At 36.9% G+C, this 17,000-nt stretch overlaps 1 protein-coding gene across 3 annotated transcripts in view; it reads right to left on the minus strand.

The window, feature by feature from the left end:
- Positions 1-17,000, minus strand: part of GRIA4 (glutamate ionotropic receptor AMPA type subunit 4) — a 630,202-nt gene that overhangs the window by 391,918 nt on the left and 221,284 nt on the right. For all 3 annotated transcript variants that reach the window (XM_068988895.1, XM_068988896.1, XM_068988897.1), the window contains exon 3: positions 11,545-11,784. In XM_068988895.1, the coding sequence (XP_068844996.1) occupies positions 11,545-11,784 (240 nt within the window). The remainder of the gene's footprint in view (positions 1-11,544; positions 11,785-17,000) is intronic.

The raw sequence follows: 17,000 nt of genomic DNA on the forward strand, positions 1-17,000 counted from the left end.
CTTACACCTTATTAATTTGGTAGCTGACTTGCTTGTCATATCAGCTGTCAAGGTATTGCAGTACTTGTGTTCAAGTCACCCTTATTTTACTTAAGTTTGGCCCCAAAGCATAAAAGCAGTGATTATGGCAAATCTGGATATACCAAAGAGAAACCATGAAGTGTTTCCTTTAAGTATAAAAGTGAAAATTCTTAATAAGAAAAAAAAAATGTATGATGAAATTGCTAAGGTCCATGGTTGGAACGAATGTTCTATCTATGAAAGAATGAAGAAGAAAATAGAAATTTGTACTAGGTTTTCTGTTGTACAAACTATAAAAGTATCACATTCTGTGATGTGTTCAGTTAAGATAGAAAAGGCATTACAGTTTTACAACAAGATACTTTTAGAGTGAGAGACTGCATTCATATAAATTTTGTTACAGTACATTTTTATAACTTTCTATTTTTAGTTATTGTCTTTCCTGTGCCTAATTTATAAATTAAAGTTTATCACTGGAAAAACAACATATGAAACATTAAGCACTATTCATGGTTTCAAGCATCCACTAGGGGTGAAATATATTCCCCAAGGATAAGAGGGGACTACTGTGCTATTTCTCCCTCAGTTACAAGTTAGAATCTCTGTACGAAGCTCCATTGTTATATCCACATTTTCCTTTGCTCTTCCACTGACCTGGATCCAGCAGGAAGGCAGGAATACATTTTTGAAAGATATAGTTGTGTTGTTTCCCTCTTGTTGGAATGGGTTTTCCTCACACTTGGCAATTTGAAACAAGTAAGTATTTGGCATGTCAGTCTGACCATAAATGTAATAAAAGTCAGTAAGCACGTTTGGATGAGCTATATAGTATAGTCTAAATCCTAATGTATTCGCTATAAATGGATAGTTGCCTGAAAGTTGTCATGAGAGGTTTATAAAACAGAATTAATTTTCATCCTGGTAAGTGCTTTAGACAAAGATTTTTTTTTTTTTTTTCAGGACTAGAAAATAAGTTGAAAATAGGGCTTAATGCTGTAAAGAATTAAAGATAAATTACTTATCCTTTCTTGGATAATAGGATGTGGCTATCCATGGCTATTCCCATGTGGCTCAGTGGTAAAGAATCCACCCAGCAGTGCAGGAGCTGATGGAGATGTGGGTTTGAACCCCGGGTCAGGAAGGCCTCTGGAGGAGGAAATGGCAACCACCCCAGTATTCTTGCTGGATAATCCCATGGATAGAGGAGCCAGGTGGGCTACAGTCTATGGGATCATAAAAATACCCAATTATAATTTGTAAGATTCTCACTTCTCCTAACTTTGCATGTCAATTAACTCTGTCTTGATCTTGTATTTCTAATTTTGTTTTTAATAAGAAAGATGGTCCTGAAGCATTTTAAGTGGCACATTTAATAGTAGATGTATGTTAGCAGAGTATCAGTATGTGTGGTAATTAACAATTGGAGATGGATAGGGATGAGGAAAAAAAAAAAAGTGCTGGAGTAGCCATCATGGTCAACAAAGAGTCCAAAATGCAGTACTTGGATGCAGTCTCAAAAATGACAGAATGATCTCTGTTCGTCTCCAAGGCAACCATTCAATATCATGGTAATTCAAGTCTATGCCCCAATCAGTAACACTGAAGAAGCTGAAGTTGAACGGTTCTATGAAGATCTAAGAAACCTTTTAGAACTAACACCCAAAAAAGATGTCCTTTTCACTATAGGGGACTGGAATGCAAAAGTAGGAAGTTAAGAAACACCTGGAGTAACAGGCAAATTTGGCCTTGGAATGCAGAATGAAGCAGGAAATAGACTAATAGAGTTTTGCCAAGAAAATGCACTGGTCATAGCAAACATCCTCTTCCAACAACACAAGGGAAGACTCTGCACATGGACATCACCAGATGGTCAACACCAAAATCAGACTGATTATATTCTTTGCAGCCAAAGATGGAGAAGCTCTATACAGTCACCAAAAACAAGACCAGGAGCTGACTGTGGCTCAGATCATGAACTCCTTATTACCAAATTCAGACTTAAATTGAAGAAAGTAGGGAAAACCGCTAGACCATTCAGGTATGACCTAAATCAAATTCTTTATGATTATACAGTGGAAGTGAGAAATAGATTTAAGGGCCTAGATCTGATAGATAGAATGCTTGATGAATTATGGAATGAGGTTCGTGACATTGTACAGGACAGGGATCAAGATCATCCCCATGGAAAAGAAATGCAAAAAAGCAAAATGGCTGTCTGGGGAGGCCTTACAAATAGCTGTGAAAAGAAGAGAGATGAAAAGCAAAGAAGAAAAGGGAAGATATAAGCATCTGAATGCAAAGTTCCAAAGAATAGCAAGAAGAGATAAGAAACCCTTCTTCAGCGATCAATAGAGAAAGAAATAGAGGAAAATAATAGAATGGGAAAGACAAGAGATTTCTTCAAGAAAATCAGAGATACCAAGGGAAAATTTCATGCAAAGATGGCTTGATAAAGGACAGAAATGGTATGGACATAACAGAAGCAGAAGATATTAAGAAGAGGTGGCAAGAATACACAGAAGAACTGTACAAAAAAAGATCTTCATGAGCTGGATAATCACGATGATGTGATCACTCATCTAGAGTCAGACATCCTGAAATGCAAAGTCAAGTGGGCCTTAGGAAGCATCACTATGAACAAAGCTAGTGGAGGTGATGGAATTCCAGTTGAGATCTTTCAAATCCTGAAATATGATGCTGTGAAAGTGCTGCACTCAATATGCCAGCAAATTTGGAAAACTCAGCAGTGGCCACAGGGCTGGAAAAGTCAGGTTTCATTCCAATTCCAAAGAAAGGCAATGCCAAAGAATGCTCAAACTACTGCACAATTGCACTCATCTCACATGCTAGTAAAGTAATGCTTAAAATTCTCCAAGCCAGGCCTCAGCAATACGTGAACCGTGAAATTCCTGATGTTCAAGCTGGTTTTAGAAAAGGCAGAGGAACCAGAGATCAAATTGCCAACATCCGCTGGATCATGGGAAAAGCAAGAGAGTTCCAGAAAAACATCTATTTCTGCTTTATTGGCTATGCCAACGCCTTGACTGTGTGGATCACAAGAAACTGTGGAAAATTCTGAGAGAGATGGGAATACCAGACCACCTGACCTGCCTCTTAAGAAATCTGTATGCAGGTCAGGAAGCAACAATTAGAACTGGACATGGAACAACAGACTGGTTCCAAATAGGAAAAGGAGTACGTCAAGGTTATATATTGTCACTCTGCTTATTGATCTTATATGCAGTGTACATCATGTGGAACACTGGACTGGAAGAAACATAAGCAGGAATCAAGATTGCCAGGAGAAATATCAATAACCTCAGATATGCAGATAACACCACCCTTATGGCAGAAAGTGAAGAGGAACTAAAAAGCTTCTTTATGAAAGTGAAAGAGGAGAGTGAAAAAGTTGGCTTAAAGCTCAACATTCAGAAAACAAAGATCATGGCATCTGGTCCCATCACTTCATGGGAAATAGATGGGGAAACATGGAAACAGTTTCAGACTTTATTTTTTGGGGCTCCAAAATCACTGCAGATGGTGACTGCAGCCATGGAACTAAAAGACACTTAACTCCTCGGAAGAAAAGTTATGACCAACCTAGATAGCATATTCAAAAGAAGAGACATTACTTTGCTGACTAAGGTCCGTCTAGTCAAGGCTATGGTTTTTCCAGTGGTCATGTATGGATGTGAGAGTTGGACTGTGAAGAAGGCTGAGCACTGAAGAATTAATGCTTTCGAACTGTGGTGTTGGAGAAGACTCTTGAGAGTCCTTTGGACTGCAAGGAGATCCAACCAATCCATTCTGCAGGAGATCAGCCCTGGGATTTCTTTGGAGGGAATGATGCTAAAGCTCAGACTCCAGTACTTTGGCCACCTCATGCGAAGTGTTGACTCATTGGAAAAGACTTTGATTCTGGGAGAGATTGAGGGCAGGAGGATAAGGGGCCGACAGAGGATGAGATGGCTGGATGGCATCACTGACTCGATGTATGTGAATCTGAGTGAATTCCCTGGAGCTGGTGATGGACAGGGAGGCCTGGTGTGCTGCGATTCATGGCGTCACAAAGAGTCGGGCACGACTGCGACTGAACTGAACTGAACTGAATCAGTACTGTAGACACTAGGCACTCCAAGTTCAGTTGACAGTCTGTATGACTGCATAATTACTCTTGATTTTTCCCCATCTCACTCTTATTTGAAAAAGACTTCAAAGAAGGAGTAGATATCAGTAATTTTACTTTTGTGTGACTTGAAGTCATTAGACTATATTCCTTAGCGATCTTTGCTCTGTCATCCCTCTACATTATTATAAATTTGAGTTTAAGGAGATTGTAGGAGTCCATAATTGGTAATGGTTGAGAGAAAGATTAAGGTTCTCAATGTGATTGAAATCATTCATGTTGCCTACCCACTCTAGGTTATGAGCGAAGGCAGAGAAAAAGGGAAAGAACAATAAAATGAAACAATGTGAGAAAAAAATAGAGAAGAAAATTGGAGCTGAACCCAAAAGAAAGACAGGAGAGATTTCTGGAGTGATTCATACAGGTTTAATGTGGGGTGAGTAAAAGGGATACTGAAAGGTATCTCATGCTTTTTCATTTACTCCTTTTTCTATTACTTAGACCTCAATTTGTTGCAAATGGATTTAAGGCAGTTTAAAAATAAATGGTATGCATGTGGTGAAAACCAAAAAGCAGAAATAAAAGAGCAAGATGCCTCCCCTCCTTAGGCAAACATATGTATATATATTTTTTCCATCTCCTCATTACTTACACTGGATTCAGCATAGGATAATCAGCATGTGCATATTATGCCATCCACACTATTGTTTTTTTAAGCTTCTCATTACACAGATTATGCAATGTGTAGAACATATTTTTGTAGCAAAAGAAAAGCTCACCCCCCAAAAAAAAAATTAAAAAAAAACAAGAAACACAAAAGGAAAGAAGCCAAAACTAACAAAGTAAAGTTTTATCCTCCATGCTTTGTCACATATATCTCTCCTAGACATATTTTACATAAAGCTATAATATTTATTATGATAGTGGGTAAAAGATATTTAGAAACAAATGAAACAACATCAATAGCTTGGAAAGTACTGATGTAGGTAAAACATTGAGCATTAAACTTTAAAGTGAACCAAGATTAAGTAAAATAAGGTCCGTGTCAGTCATTGCTTAGGTTAGACATGAGATCAAAACTGATGGCCATCATAACACTTATGAAAAATATGGACAGTGTTCATTGACATTAAAAAAAAAAGTGAGGTTTATGTTTCTTCTTTTTTCCATTGATCATAAATTCACCTTGTTATCAATGGTGTTAGAAATAGCCTTAAACACATCATAATACTTAAAATTTTGGGCAACAGACACAGGTAAAACCTTTTATTTTGAAAAGGTTTATTGAAGATTAACCATTACTTATTTTGTAAATATTTAAATTAATATGTTTTTTCACTCAAGGAAATTTAAAAAAAAATCAAGATTTTATATTACTGAAAATATTTTAAAACATTTTAAAAATATTTAATATATCTAAATTAAGAACATTATTTTTCAGCCTTCTTGATGTTTCTTGAAATTGCATTCAATTCAAGTACATTCCTACAAGATAATTTTTCATTTTGACTATTCTATGAACTATCCGGTCCATTAAAATATGGCACCCAATCCCATGGACAGAAGCCCACTAGACTCTGCTGTCCATGGGATTCTCTAGGCAGGAATACTAGAGTGGGTTGCCACTTCCTTCTCTAGGGGATGTTTTGGACTCAGGGATTGAACCTGGGTCTCCTGCCTTGAGGGTGGATTCTTTACTGCTGAGCCACCTAGGAAGCCCTTTAATAAAAAATGAGTTACATGATTGGTTTTTAGAGCTCTAAAATAATTTGATACTTATTGCCAATGACTTCACTTGATTAATTCATGTATTCAATATTTATAGTATGCCTAACAGGCATTACTATGTTAAACAGGAAAGGTATAGATATAAAAAGATTTAACAACAACTGGATAACTTTCATTTCTAAAGGAAGAAAAGATATGTAAATGTATACACATTGGAGTGTGAAAATTACTATAAAAGGATTATGCACAGGATGTTCTCTAAGTTCTTTTCTTACACAGTAAAATATGAATCAAAAAGAGATTTGGAAATTTCACTCAAAGTGAAATAAATTATTATAAATGAGCTCACTGGTTAGATATGCTGTGTTTTCCAATATGGTAGCTTTTAGGTAAATTAACCATTTAAATTAATCAATTAAAGATAAAATTTAAAATTCAGTTTCTCAGGTAGGTATATAAGCCATATTGTAAATAATTTAATAATGTCATATTTATTAACACAAAAATCTTACCAAAGTTTGTGTTTAAATGACATTTCATAGTGTTTTTTTCTTAAAAGGCAAAGATTTTTATGCAAAGTAATTGTGTTCTAATTTAAAACTGTAAAAACACTAAGCTATGAATCAAAGGCAAGTTTCTAGTTGTCAAGTAGAATGTTGTGTACTATTTCCTAACGAAGTCATAGCAAGAGCTTATTTTCAGTAGTGTCTTGTTTATTATTGCATTGTTAATACTTATCAAATTACTTGATGAAATCTGAACAACAAAGGTTTATTGAATGCTAAATGGATAAATAAATACATTGAACCCATAAATAAATAAACAGTTTTTTCTTTTTTTTTTTTTTTTTCTTCTTTGAAAGTCAGTCAAATGAACAGAAGCAGGTAGTCATCAACTGGTAAAGAGATCACTTACTCTACCTATTATCTTAATTCTTTCCCCCACCATTTCAGAGGAAAGAATAGAATAAGTGATGACAATTTAAGAAATAACTCAGTGGATCAATGAAATAATTTATTCTGAAATAAGAATTTATGAGGCACCAGAAAGATATGGAATCGGGAGAGAGGTGGGAAGGGGGTTCAGGATGAGGAACACATGTGCACCCATGGCTGATTCATGTCAATGTATGGCAAAACCACTGCAATATTATAAAGTAATTAGCCTCCAATTAAAATAAATAAACTAAAAAGATAAAAAATAAAGAAAGTTATGTTTCACTCAAGTTCATAGAGAAATCCAGGATCATATTAAGGCAGTTACTTTTAATAGATGAAATGTTTTGATGAGCAGTTCATAATAACAATAAAGGATTAGGTAAAAGTACCAAAGTATACCATACTACCTTATTTCTTTACATTTGGTTTTGTGCGTTATTATTATTTTTTTTAATCTGGTCTCTAATGTTGATGTGTGAACATTCTTTTAATTCTTAATGAGGTAAAAATATAGATGACTCTTAGCCAACTATGTTTATGATAGAAGTTAAACACACTTTCATAACTGAGGTTCATACTTCAGTTGGTGATAATGAGGCATAATTTTAAACACCGTATCTAAGAGGAGTTAAATTGGGCTTGTGATCCTAAAATCATCAAATGAGTATAATAATTTCAAAGCGGGGGGGGGGGGGGAATTATTCTTGTCCTTTGCAAGTGCTTGAGTAAGACCTAGAATACTGATAAAAATGTTAATATCATGGCAGAGTGAACCAACTGAACATAAGAAACATGTTATTTTTATTCATGTAATTGCCACCTGGAATAAAGGTGTATATTTAGAAGTTAGGTTGAGTTACTATATGTTTGTGTGTACTCAGTTACTCAGTCATGTCCAACTCTGTATCTCATGAACTGTAGACTGACAGGCTCCTCTGTTCATGGGATTATCTAAACAAGAATACTGGAGTGCAAAGCTATTTCCGCTTCCAGGGGATCTTCCAGACCCAGGGATCAAACCCACGTCTCCTGCAGCTTATGCAGTGGCAGGCAGATTCTTTACCATTTGAACCACCTTGGAAGCACTGAGTTACTATAACAGAATGCCGTTCAAATGACTAGCTATTCATCCCAAAGTAAGTTACCGGAGAGAAACTAGAGATTCTAGAGAGTGACTTGCATTAGTTGGTTAGAAGTAAACCAGTTCAATTATTGGGTGGTGACAAAAAAGAGGAGGCATTTTGTTCAGCAAGCTAAGTACGTTAATAGTTTCAAGTTGCTTATTAGAAGAAATAGTGCTTGTACCATGATGAATTTAATTCTTTGAATGCGGATATTTAGCCAGGAAAAAGAAGCCTTTAATAACCAAGTATTATCTGCTTACATTAGAGTGATCTCATGGTACAAAAAATGGAGGTGGTTTAAGATTGGAGCATCTGAATTGTTACACAGAACTGAGTATCCTAAAAAGTATAAACAGGTGCAAAAACAAAGCATATTTTTTATATTTATTTATTTATTAATTGAAGGATAGTTGATTTACAATGTTGTGTTCCCAGGTGGCTCAGTGGTAAAGAATCCATCTGCCAATGCAGGAGATACGGGAGATGTAAGTTCAATTCCTGGGTTGGAAAGATCCCCTGGAAAAGGAAACAGCAATCCATTCCAACATTCCTGCTGGGGAAAATCCCATGTAGCCTAGTGGACTATAGTCCATGGGGCCACAAAGAGTCAGACAGGACTGAGTGACTGAGAAGTCACGTTGGTTTCTGCCATACAATAACACAAATCAGACATAAGAGATGTGAGTTTGATTCCTGGGTGGGGAAGATCGCCTGGAAAAAAGAATGGCTACCCATGCCAGTATTCTTGTTTGGAGAATTCCGTAGACAGAGAAGCCTGGTGGGTTACAGTTCAGGGGGTCGTAAAGAGTTGGACAGGACTGAGTCACTAACACTTTCACTTTCAGTACTGTTTTAATCCTTATTGGGTGGGGAGGTTGATGCATGAATGCCTAGAACCCTCTCCTTGGCAGAGACTGGTTTTCACAAGGCAAAGAAAGAAGCAAGACAGTTACTTGTGGTATTTCTCAGAGCAACTTTTGCCCTTAACGGCAAACTGAGCTGTGTCATAACAAACCACAGAAAGAGCCATCTCATCCATATTCCAGTATGTATTTCTTAACATCATGATTCAGCTTTTAAACACCTAAAATCAAATTGCCAATATCCATTAGATCTTAGAAAAAGCAAGGAAATTCTAGAAAAATATCTGCTTCATTGACTATGTAGAAGCCTTTGACTGTGTGGATCTAAACAAACTATGGACAATTCTTTAAGAGATGGGAATATCAGCTGACCTTTCCTTTCTCCTGAGAAACCTGTCTGCAGGTCAAGGAGCAACAGTTAGAACCAGACATAGAACAACAAGCTGGTTCAAAATTGGGAAAGGTGTATGACAAGGCTGTATAGGGTCACCCTGCTTATTTAACTTATATGCAGAGTACATCATATGAAATGCTAGGCTGAATGAATGACAAGTTGGAATCAAGAATGCTGGGAGAAATATCAGCAATGTGAAATATGCAGATGACACCATTCCAATGGCAGAAAGTGAAGAGGAACTAAAGAGCCTCTTGATTGCTGAAGAATTGATCCTTTCAAACTGAGGTGCTGGAGAAGACTCTTGAGAGTTCCTTGGACTGCAAGGAGATCAAACCAGTCAATCCTAAAGGAAACCAACCTTGAATATTCATTGAAAGAACTGGTACTGAGGCTGAAGCTCTAGTACTTTGGCCACCTGATACAAAGAGCTGACTCGTTGGAAAAGACCCTGATGCTGGGAAAGATTGAGGGCAGGAGGATAAGGGGGTGACGGAGGATCAGATGGTTGGGTGGCATCACTGACTCAATGCACATGAATTTGAGCACTCTTGGAGATAGTGGAGGACAGGGAAGCCTGGTATGCTGCAGTCCATGGGGTCTCAAAGTTCAACACGACTTAATGACTGAACAGCAACCACAGTTTAACCTTCTCTTCCCCTACTGAAAGGCATCTTGGTTGCTTCTAAGTTGTGGTTATTATGAATAAAACTGTTATAAACATCTGTGTGAAGATTTTTCTATGATTTGGATGAAAATATTAAGGATCATGGCTGCTGGATCATATAGTAGGAATAAATTCAATTTTGTAAGGAATCGTCAAATTGTCTTCTAAAATAGCTATACCACTTTGTGTTCCCACCAACAATGAAGGAGAGTTCTTGTTTCTCCATGTCCTAATCCTCCTTTGATGTTGTCAGTGATCTGAATTTTGGCCATTCTGATAGATATATAGTAGTAACTCATTGTTGTTTTAATTTGCATTATGATTCCATTTTCAGTGTCCTTTTGCTTAAAGATAATTCTAAATATTAGAAATGAACAGAGTGGTAATTTTTTAGTGTGTAATTCATCTTCTAGGATGCTTTGGATTGCCAGTTATTGGAAAATGGCATCAAGAAATATAGATATGCTCCTAAATTTCCAAGTGAGAATTAAGGTATGTTACAATACTGAAGAAAATACACTGATGATATTAAATTTTCTGAGCTTGTTTCCAAATGGTAAGTTTACCAAGAATGCCAATTTAAGCAAAGGGCTATCATTGGTGTGTAAATTAAATATCATTAAATATGCAAATTTTAATGAGAAATGAATTCATTTAATGAATTTTCATCTCTGAATATAAGATTCTGAATATTTGGAATTTGAAGATAATTATATATTAAATGATTTATTTTGCTTGCTTATTATTTTTACATTTATTTTAAATTCATTGTACAGATAGACTTACTCAAGCATGTTCCTAAAACGTTGCCTGGTTGAACTTTTACTATAACTTCTTTGCTGATAAATCTTATGCTTTAAGAAAAAAGGACTGGACAAATCCCTACAGGTGCTTCCTTGATGTTTGTTTGAAACATAATATATTGCTATGATTTTGGTCACCAAATAAAGAGCAAAACTGAGCAAAAATTGGAATTCTTTAAGATACATCTCCAAATAAAGTAAAAATATTTCAACATTGTACAAAATTGTATGTATTGCAATACATTAAAAATATATAAAATTTATTTATTTTAATTGGAGTCTAATTACTTTACAATATTGTATTGGTTTTGCCATACATCAACATGAATCTACCATGGGTGTACACCTGTTCCCCATTCAATGTTACCTATCTTATTTATCCAATACAAGGATCATATTGCATCACTTATTAATCTATATAGACTTATAGAAAAAGATAAAGTGAAAGGTTGCCAGCAAGCAGAGGCCTTACCACCAAATCTTTATTCTCATTGTCATGACCCTTCAATTACACATTTAACCCAACCTGATACTGTTTTAAAATCTTCTGAAATATTAAGGGATATGCATTTGAGGTAAAAAACACTTATTTTATGACTGCACCTGAAATATTATCATGGAAATTAAAATATATATATATTTCAATTTCAACTAAGTAACAGAGTAGATATTGCATGAGTGACCTTGTGAATTTGAAGTTCATTTAATTAGAAAATTTTCCCCAGAATCAAGATAAAAAACAGTAAGAATTCGTATTGACCATTTTCTCATTTAAGCAATGTTAGGGATCAAAATATTTTGCTAAATCACACAAGTGATACAAAGTCATTTAAACTGAAAATTAGAGTTTTACTTATGTAGATGTGGAATTTCAACTTACCCCTGTCTGTGTCATACAGGAATACAAAACAGTTCCATTCATAGTGATCCAGCAGACTTAAGAGGGCTCCTCTTAAGGAAGGCCTTAACTGCAGCACAAACTGGCTCTCCCCCTCAGTAGGAAAACTTGGTGTGATGAGGGAGATATGCAAGGCGCTGCAGAATGAGGTCAAGGTGTGTACTGACCTCTTATCATAGAGTCCAAAAATGGCAAATACTCCTCTGGAATACTGGGAACAGACTAAAACAGAAGAAGAAGAAGAAGAAAAAACTATTAGTGCACTTTAAAATTGTTGACTCCACATCTACAGTTTATGAAAAAAAATTCTGAATCATTGATATGTCAGGAATATAATATGAGGAAAGAGAAAAGGTGAAGCGTGCAATCAGTCATATAAATAATTAATGAACTCTTGAGGCTGTACTCAGTGCCCTGCAGTGAATGAGATAACAAGAGGTTTACTCAAAAAACCAATTTAAATTAAGGAAAATTTGACTAAAATCAAATAATATATAGCTCTCCATGATAATGTGACAAATCCTATGCTAGAAATTTTTAAGTATGACAAATACCAATTTTTCTATGTTTTATTATATGCAAAAATATGATAATATAGTTAAAAATATTTGATTATTGATTAGAGGAGCATTTACATTACAGGGACGTGATACTGGAGATCTACAGGAACCTGCTGTCTGTGGTCTATTCATCGGAGAAGGCAATGGCACCCCACTCCAGTACTCGTGCCTGGAAGATCCCATGGACGGAGGAGCCTGGTGGGCTGCAGTCCACGGGGTCGCTAAGAGTCCGACACGACTGAGTGACTTCACGACTTTTAACTTTCATGCATTGGAGAAGGTAATGGCAACCCACTCCAGCGTTCTTGCCTAGAGAATCCCAGGGACTGGGGGAGCCTGGTGGGCTGCAGTCTATGGGGTCGCACAGAGTCGGACAAGACTGAAGCGGCTTAGCAGCAGCAGCAGTAGCAGCAGTGCTATCCTTCTTAAACTATATGCATTTATTTGTCTTTTCTATTTTGAATTAGATTGCTTTTGCTACTTAGTCTAAATTATTACTTTTTTGTTTTCTTTTACAAGGTAGGTTTCAGTTTTTACCACAACTTTAGAGTTCTCTTGATTTACATTTGAAAACAAGAGGTTATTCTATCTGAAAAGTCACTATTGTGCTATCCTAGAAGGTTAGTGGAATTGTGGCCAGTTGTGTAGTTTCTGCGCATGTGCATGCTTAGCCGCTCAGTCGTGTGTGACCTCATGGACTGCCGTCTGCCAGGGCTCCTCTTTCCATGGGGATTCTGGAGGCAGAAATACTGGAGTAGGTTGCCATGCTCTCCTCCAGGGGATCTTCCTAACCCAGGGATAGAACCTAGGTCTACCCACACTATAGGCAGATTCTTTAACCATCTGAGACACCAGGGAAGCCCAAGAATACTGGAGTAGGTAGCCTATCCCTTCTCCAGGGGATCTTCCTAACCCAGGAATAGGACCGGAGTCTCCTGCATTGCAGGCAGATTCTTCACCAGCTGAGCTACTGTGTAGCTTCTAGGTGGAAGCAATTCTCAAACCCAATGGAACCAAGTTTTCCTGAAGTATTTAAAAGAACTTCAGGTAAATAAGTGCACAGGCTCGTCTTGACCTTTCTTTCCCATGCTCTCAGTTGTCACAAGGACAAGAAGGCCAATTCATAAAGAGAAAAAAAACCCAAAAACCAAAAAACTTTTCTCAAGATTCTTGCAAAATCATATTCTGATCCCTCTTTTGATATGACTGGTTTCAAACTTGGATGACTTTTAAATTAAAATTTAATGGATACAGACCTGCATTAAAGGATACTCTTTTTTGTATATACAGTAAATCAAGAATGTTTGAATTCCAAATTCTTACAGTTAATCACATATGGCTAAAGGCCTATTTCTTCTGGGTTCATATAGCTAGCTTAAGAACTTTTTAAGTTATAGAAAAATTTACTTACAGATTTAACTGATAAATTCATTAAGAAGCCTAGAATGTTGGATAGTGGGATAATTCCTTGTGAAATATAAGAAACTTGCAGTAATAGGCTCTTGAAAAAAATAGCAATCCTGATAACATTTGTATCTATGTTCTATATCTGGGATTTAGGAAATTATGAAGAATAATTATGTAAGATAAATTAATAAAATCTGGAAATGTTTCTTTTATTCTTTTCTATTGTGTGTCTTGAAATTGGGGATGGAGTCTAAGAGATTTAATTAAATTGGAAGAGGGCAACAATTAAAATAAAAGTGCTATTGATTTTCTTTAGATGATGTTCTCCAAGAGATACATGCATGTTCCACAAAAATTAAAGCTCAACTAAGGGACCACAGTCTATGCTCATCCAAATAAGACTAAGATAGAACTGACATTCGGCAAAGGAGAAGCCCAGACAAGACAGTAGGAGGGGTGCAATTGTGTTTAAAATCAAATCACAGACCCACCAGTGACTCTCGGAGTGTGCAAACAATTTGTTCTGTGCAACAGGACCCAGGAAATGGAGAAGTGACCTAAACAAGAGACTGAGCCAGATCTGTCTTCGAGTATATGAGTATCTTCTGTGGAAGCACAGTTCAGCAGTGACATGCCAGGGGACAGGGGCTCTGGCTGCAGCAGTACTTGGGTGCAATCTCAAAAACAACAGAATGATCTCTGTTCATTTTCAAGACAAATTATTCAATATCACAGTTTACATGTCTATGCCCCAAACATTAATGAACAGGAGCTGAAGTCGGAAGGTTTTATGAAGATGTACAGGACCTTCCAGAAATAACATCCAAAACAGATGTCCTTTTCATCATAGGGACCACAGTGTAAAAGTAGGAAGTCAAGAGATACCTGGAGTAACAGGCAAGTTTGGTCTTAGAGTAAAAAATGAAGCAGGGCAAAAGCTAATGGACTTTTGCCAAGAGAATACCCTGGACTGGTCATAATAAACCCCCTCTTCCAACAACACAAGAGCTGACTGTACATAAGGACAACACCAGATGGTCAGTACTGAAATCAGATTGATTATATTCTTTGCAGTCGAAGAAGGAGAAGCTCTATACAGTCAGCAAAAAAAAAAAAAAAAAAATAAGGTGTTGATTGTGGCTCAGATCATGAACTTCTTATTGCAAAATTCAGACTTAAATTTAAGAAAGTAGGGGAACCTAATAGGCCATCCAGGTATGACCTAAATCAAATCCCATATGATTATACAGTGAAAGTGACAAATAGATTCAAGGGATTAGATCTGATAGATAGACTGCCTGAAGATTTATGGATAGAGGTTCATAACATTGTACAGAAGGTGGTGATTAAAGCCATCACCAAGAAAAAGAAATGCAAAATGGTTGTCTGAGGAGGCCTTACAAATAGCTGGGGAAAAAAAAAAAAAAAAAAGGAGAGAGAGAGAAGTGAAAGACAGAGGAGAAATGGAAAGATATAACCATCTGAATGCAGAGTTCCAAAGAATAGGAAGGAGAGATAAGAAAGTCTTCCTACAAGATAAATGCAAAGAAATCGAGGGAAAAAATAGAATAGGAAAGACTAGAGAGGTTTTCAAGAAAATTAGAGATACCAAGGGAACATTTAAAGCAAGATGGGCACAATAAAGGACAGAAACGGTATGGACCTAACAGAAGTAGAAGATATTAAGAAGAGGTGCCAAGGATACACAGAAGAGCTATGCAGAAAAGATTATAAAGACCAGATAACCACGATGGTGTGATCACTCACCTAGAGCCAGATATTTTGGAGTGTGAAGTCAAGCGGGCCTTAGGAAGTATCACCACAAAAAAAGCTGGTGGAGGTGATTGAATTCCAGCTGAGCTATTTAAATCCTCAAAGGATGATGCTGTGAATGTGCTGCATTCAGTATGCCAGGGAATTTGGAAAACTCAGCACTGGCCACAGGACAGAAACAGGTCAGTTTTCATTCCAGTCCCAAAGAAGGGCAATGTCAAAGAATGTTCAGCCTACCGCACAATTGCTCTCATTTCATATGCTAGCAAAGTAATGCTCAAAATTATTCTAGCTAGGCTTCAACAGTATGTGAACTGAAAACTTTCATATGTTCAAGGTGCATTTAGAAAAGGCAGAGTAACCAGAGTCCAAATTTCCAATATCAGTTGGATCATAGAAAAGTCAAGAGAATTCCAGGAAAACATTTATTTCTATTTCATTGACTACACTAAATCCTTTGACTGTGTAGATCACAACAGACTGTGGACAAATTTTAAAGAAATGGGACTATCAGGCAACTTTACCTACCTCCTGAGAAACCTGTACTCAGGTTAAGAAGCAACAGTTAGACCTGGACATGGAACAACAGACTGGTTCCAAATTGGGAAAGGAGTATGCCAAGGCTGTATATTGTCACTCTGGTTATTTAACTTATATGAAGAGTATATCATGTAAAATTCTGGGCTGGATGAAGCACAAGCTGGAATCAAGATTTCATGGAGAAATATCAGTAACCTCAGATATGAATATGAGACCACTCTTATGGCAGAAAGCAAAGGAGAACTAAAGAGCCTCTTGATGAAGGTGAAAGAGGAGAGTTAAAATGTCTGGCTTAAAACTCACCATTCAAAAAACTAAGATCATGGCATCCGGTCCCATCACTTCATGACAAATAGATGGAAAAACAATGGAAACAATTAGAGACTGTATTTTCTTGGGCTCCAAAATCACTGCAGATGGTGACTGCAGCCATGAATTTAAAGGACACTTGCTCCTTGAAAAAAAAAGTTGTGACAAATCTAGACTGTATATTGAAAAGCAAAGACTACTTTGCAGCAAAAGTCCATCTAGTCAACGCTATGTTTTTTCCAGAAATCATGTATGGACGTGAGAGTTCGACCACAAAGAAAGCTGAGCACCTAGAATTGATGCTTTTGAACTGTGGTTGAAGACTCTTGAGAGTACCTTGGACTGCATGGAGATCAATCCTAAAGGAATTCAGTCCTGAATACTCAATGGAAGTACTGATGCTGAAACTGAAGCTCCAGTACTTTGGCCATGTGATGTGAAGTGTTGACTCATTAGAAAAGACCCTAATGCTGGGAAAGACAGAAGACAGGAGCAGCAGTGGATGACAGTGGATGAGATGGTTGGATGGTATCACTGATTCCATGGGCATGAGTTTGAGCAAGCTCCAAGAGATAGTGAAGGACAGGGAAGTCTGGCATGCTGTAGTCCGTGGGGTTGCAAATAGTCAGGCACGATTGAGCAACTGAACAACCACAACAATGAATATATAAAATGTCAAGGATCATATGAGATAAGGTATATAAGACTGGACTTCCCAGGTGGCTCAGTGGTAAACAATCCACCTGCCAATGCAGGAAACGCAAGAGATGTGGACAAGTTGATCCTTGTGTCGAAAAGATCCGCTGGAGTAGAAAATTATAAGCTCGAGAGCCACAACTACTTAGCCCA

Source organism: Capricornis sumatraensis, chromosome 16, assembly GCF_032405125.1.
Source record: "Capricornis sumatraensis isolate serow.1 chromosome 16, serow.2, whole genome shotgun sequence".
In the NCBI taxonomy this organism is placed as follows: Eukaryota; Metazoa; Chordata; class Mammalia; order Artiodactyla; family Bovidae; genus Capricornis; species Capricornis sumatraensis.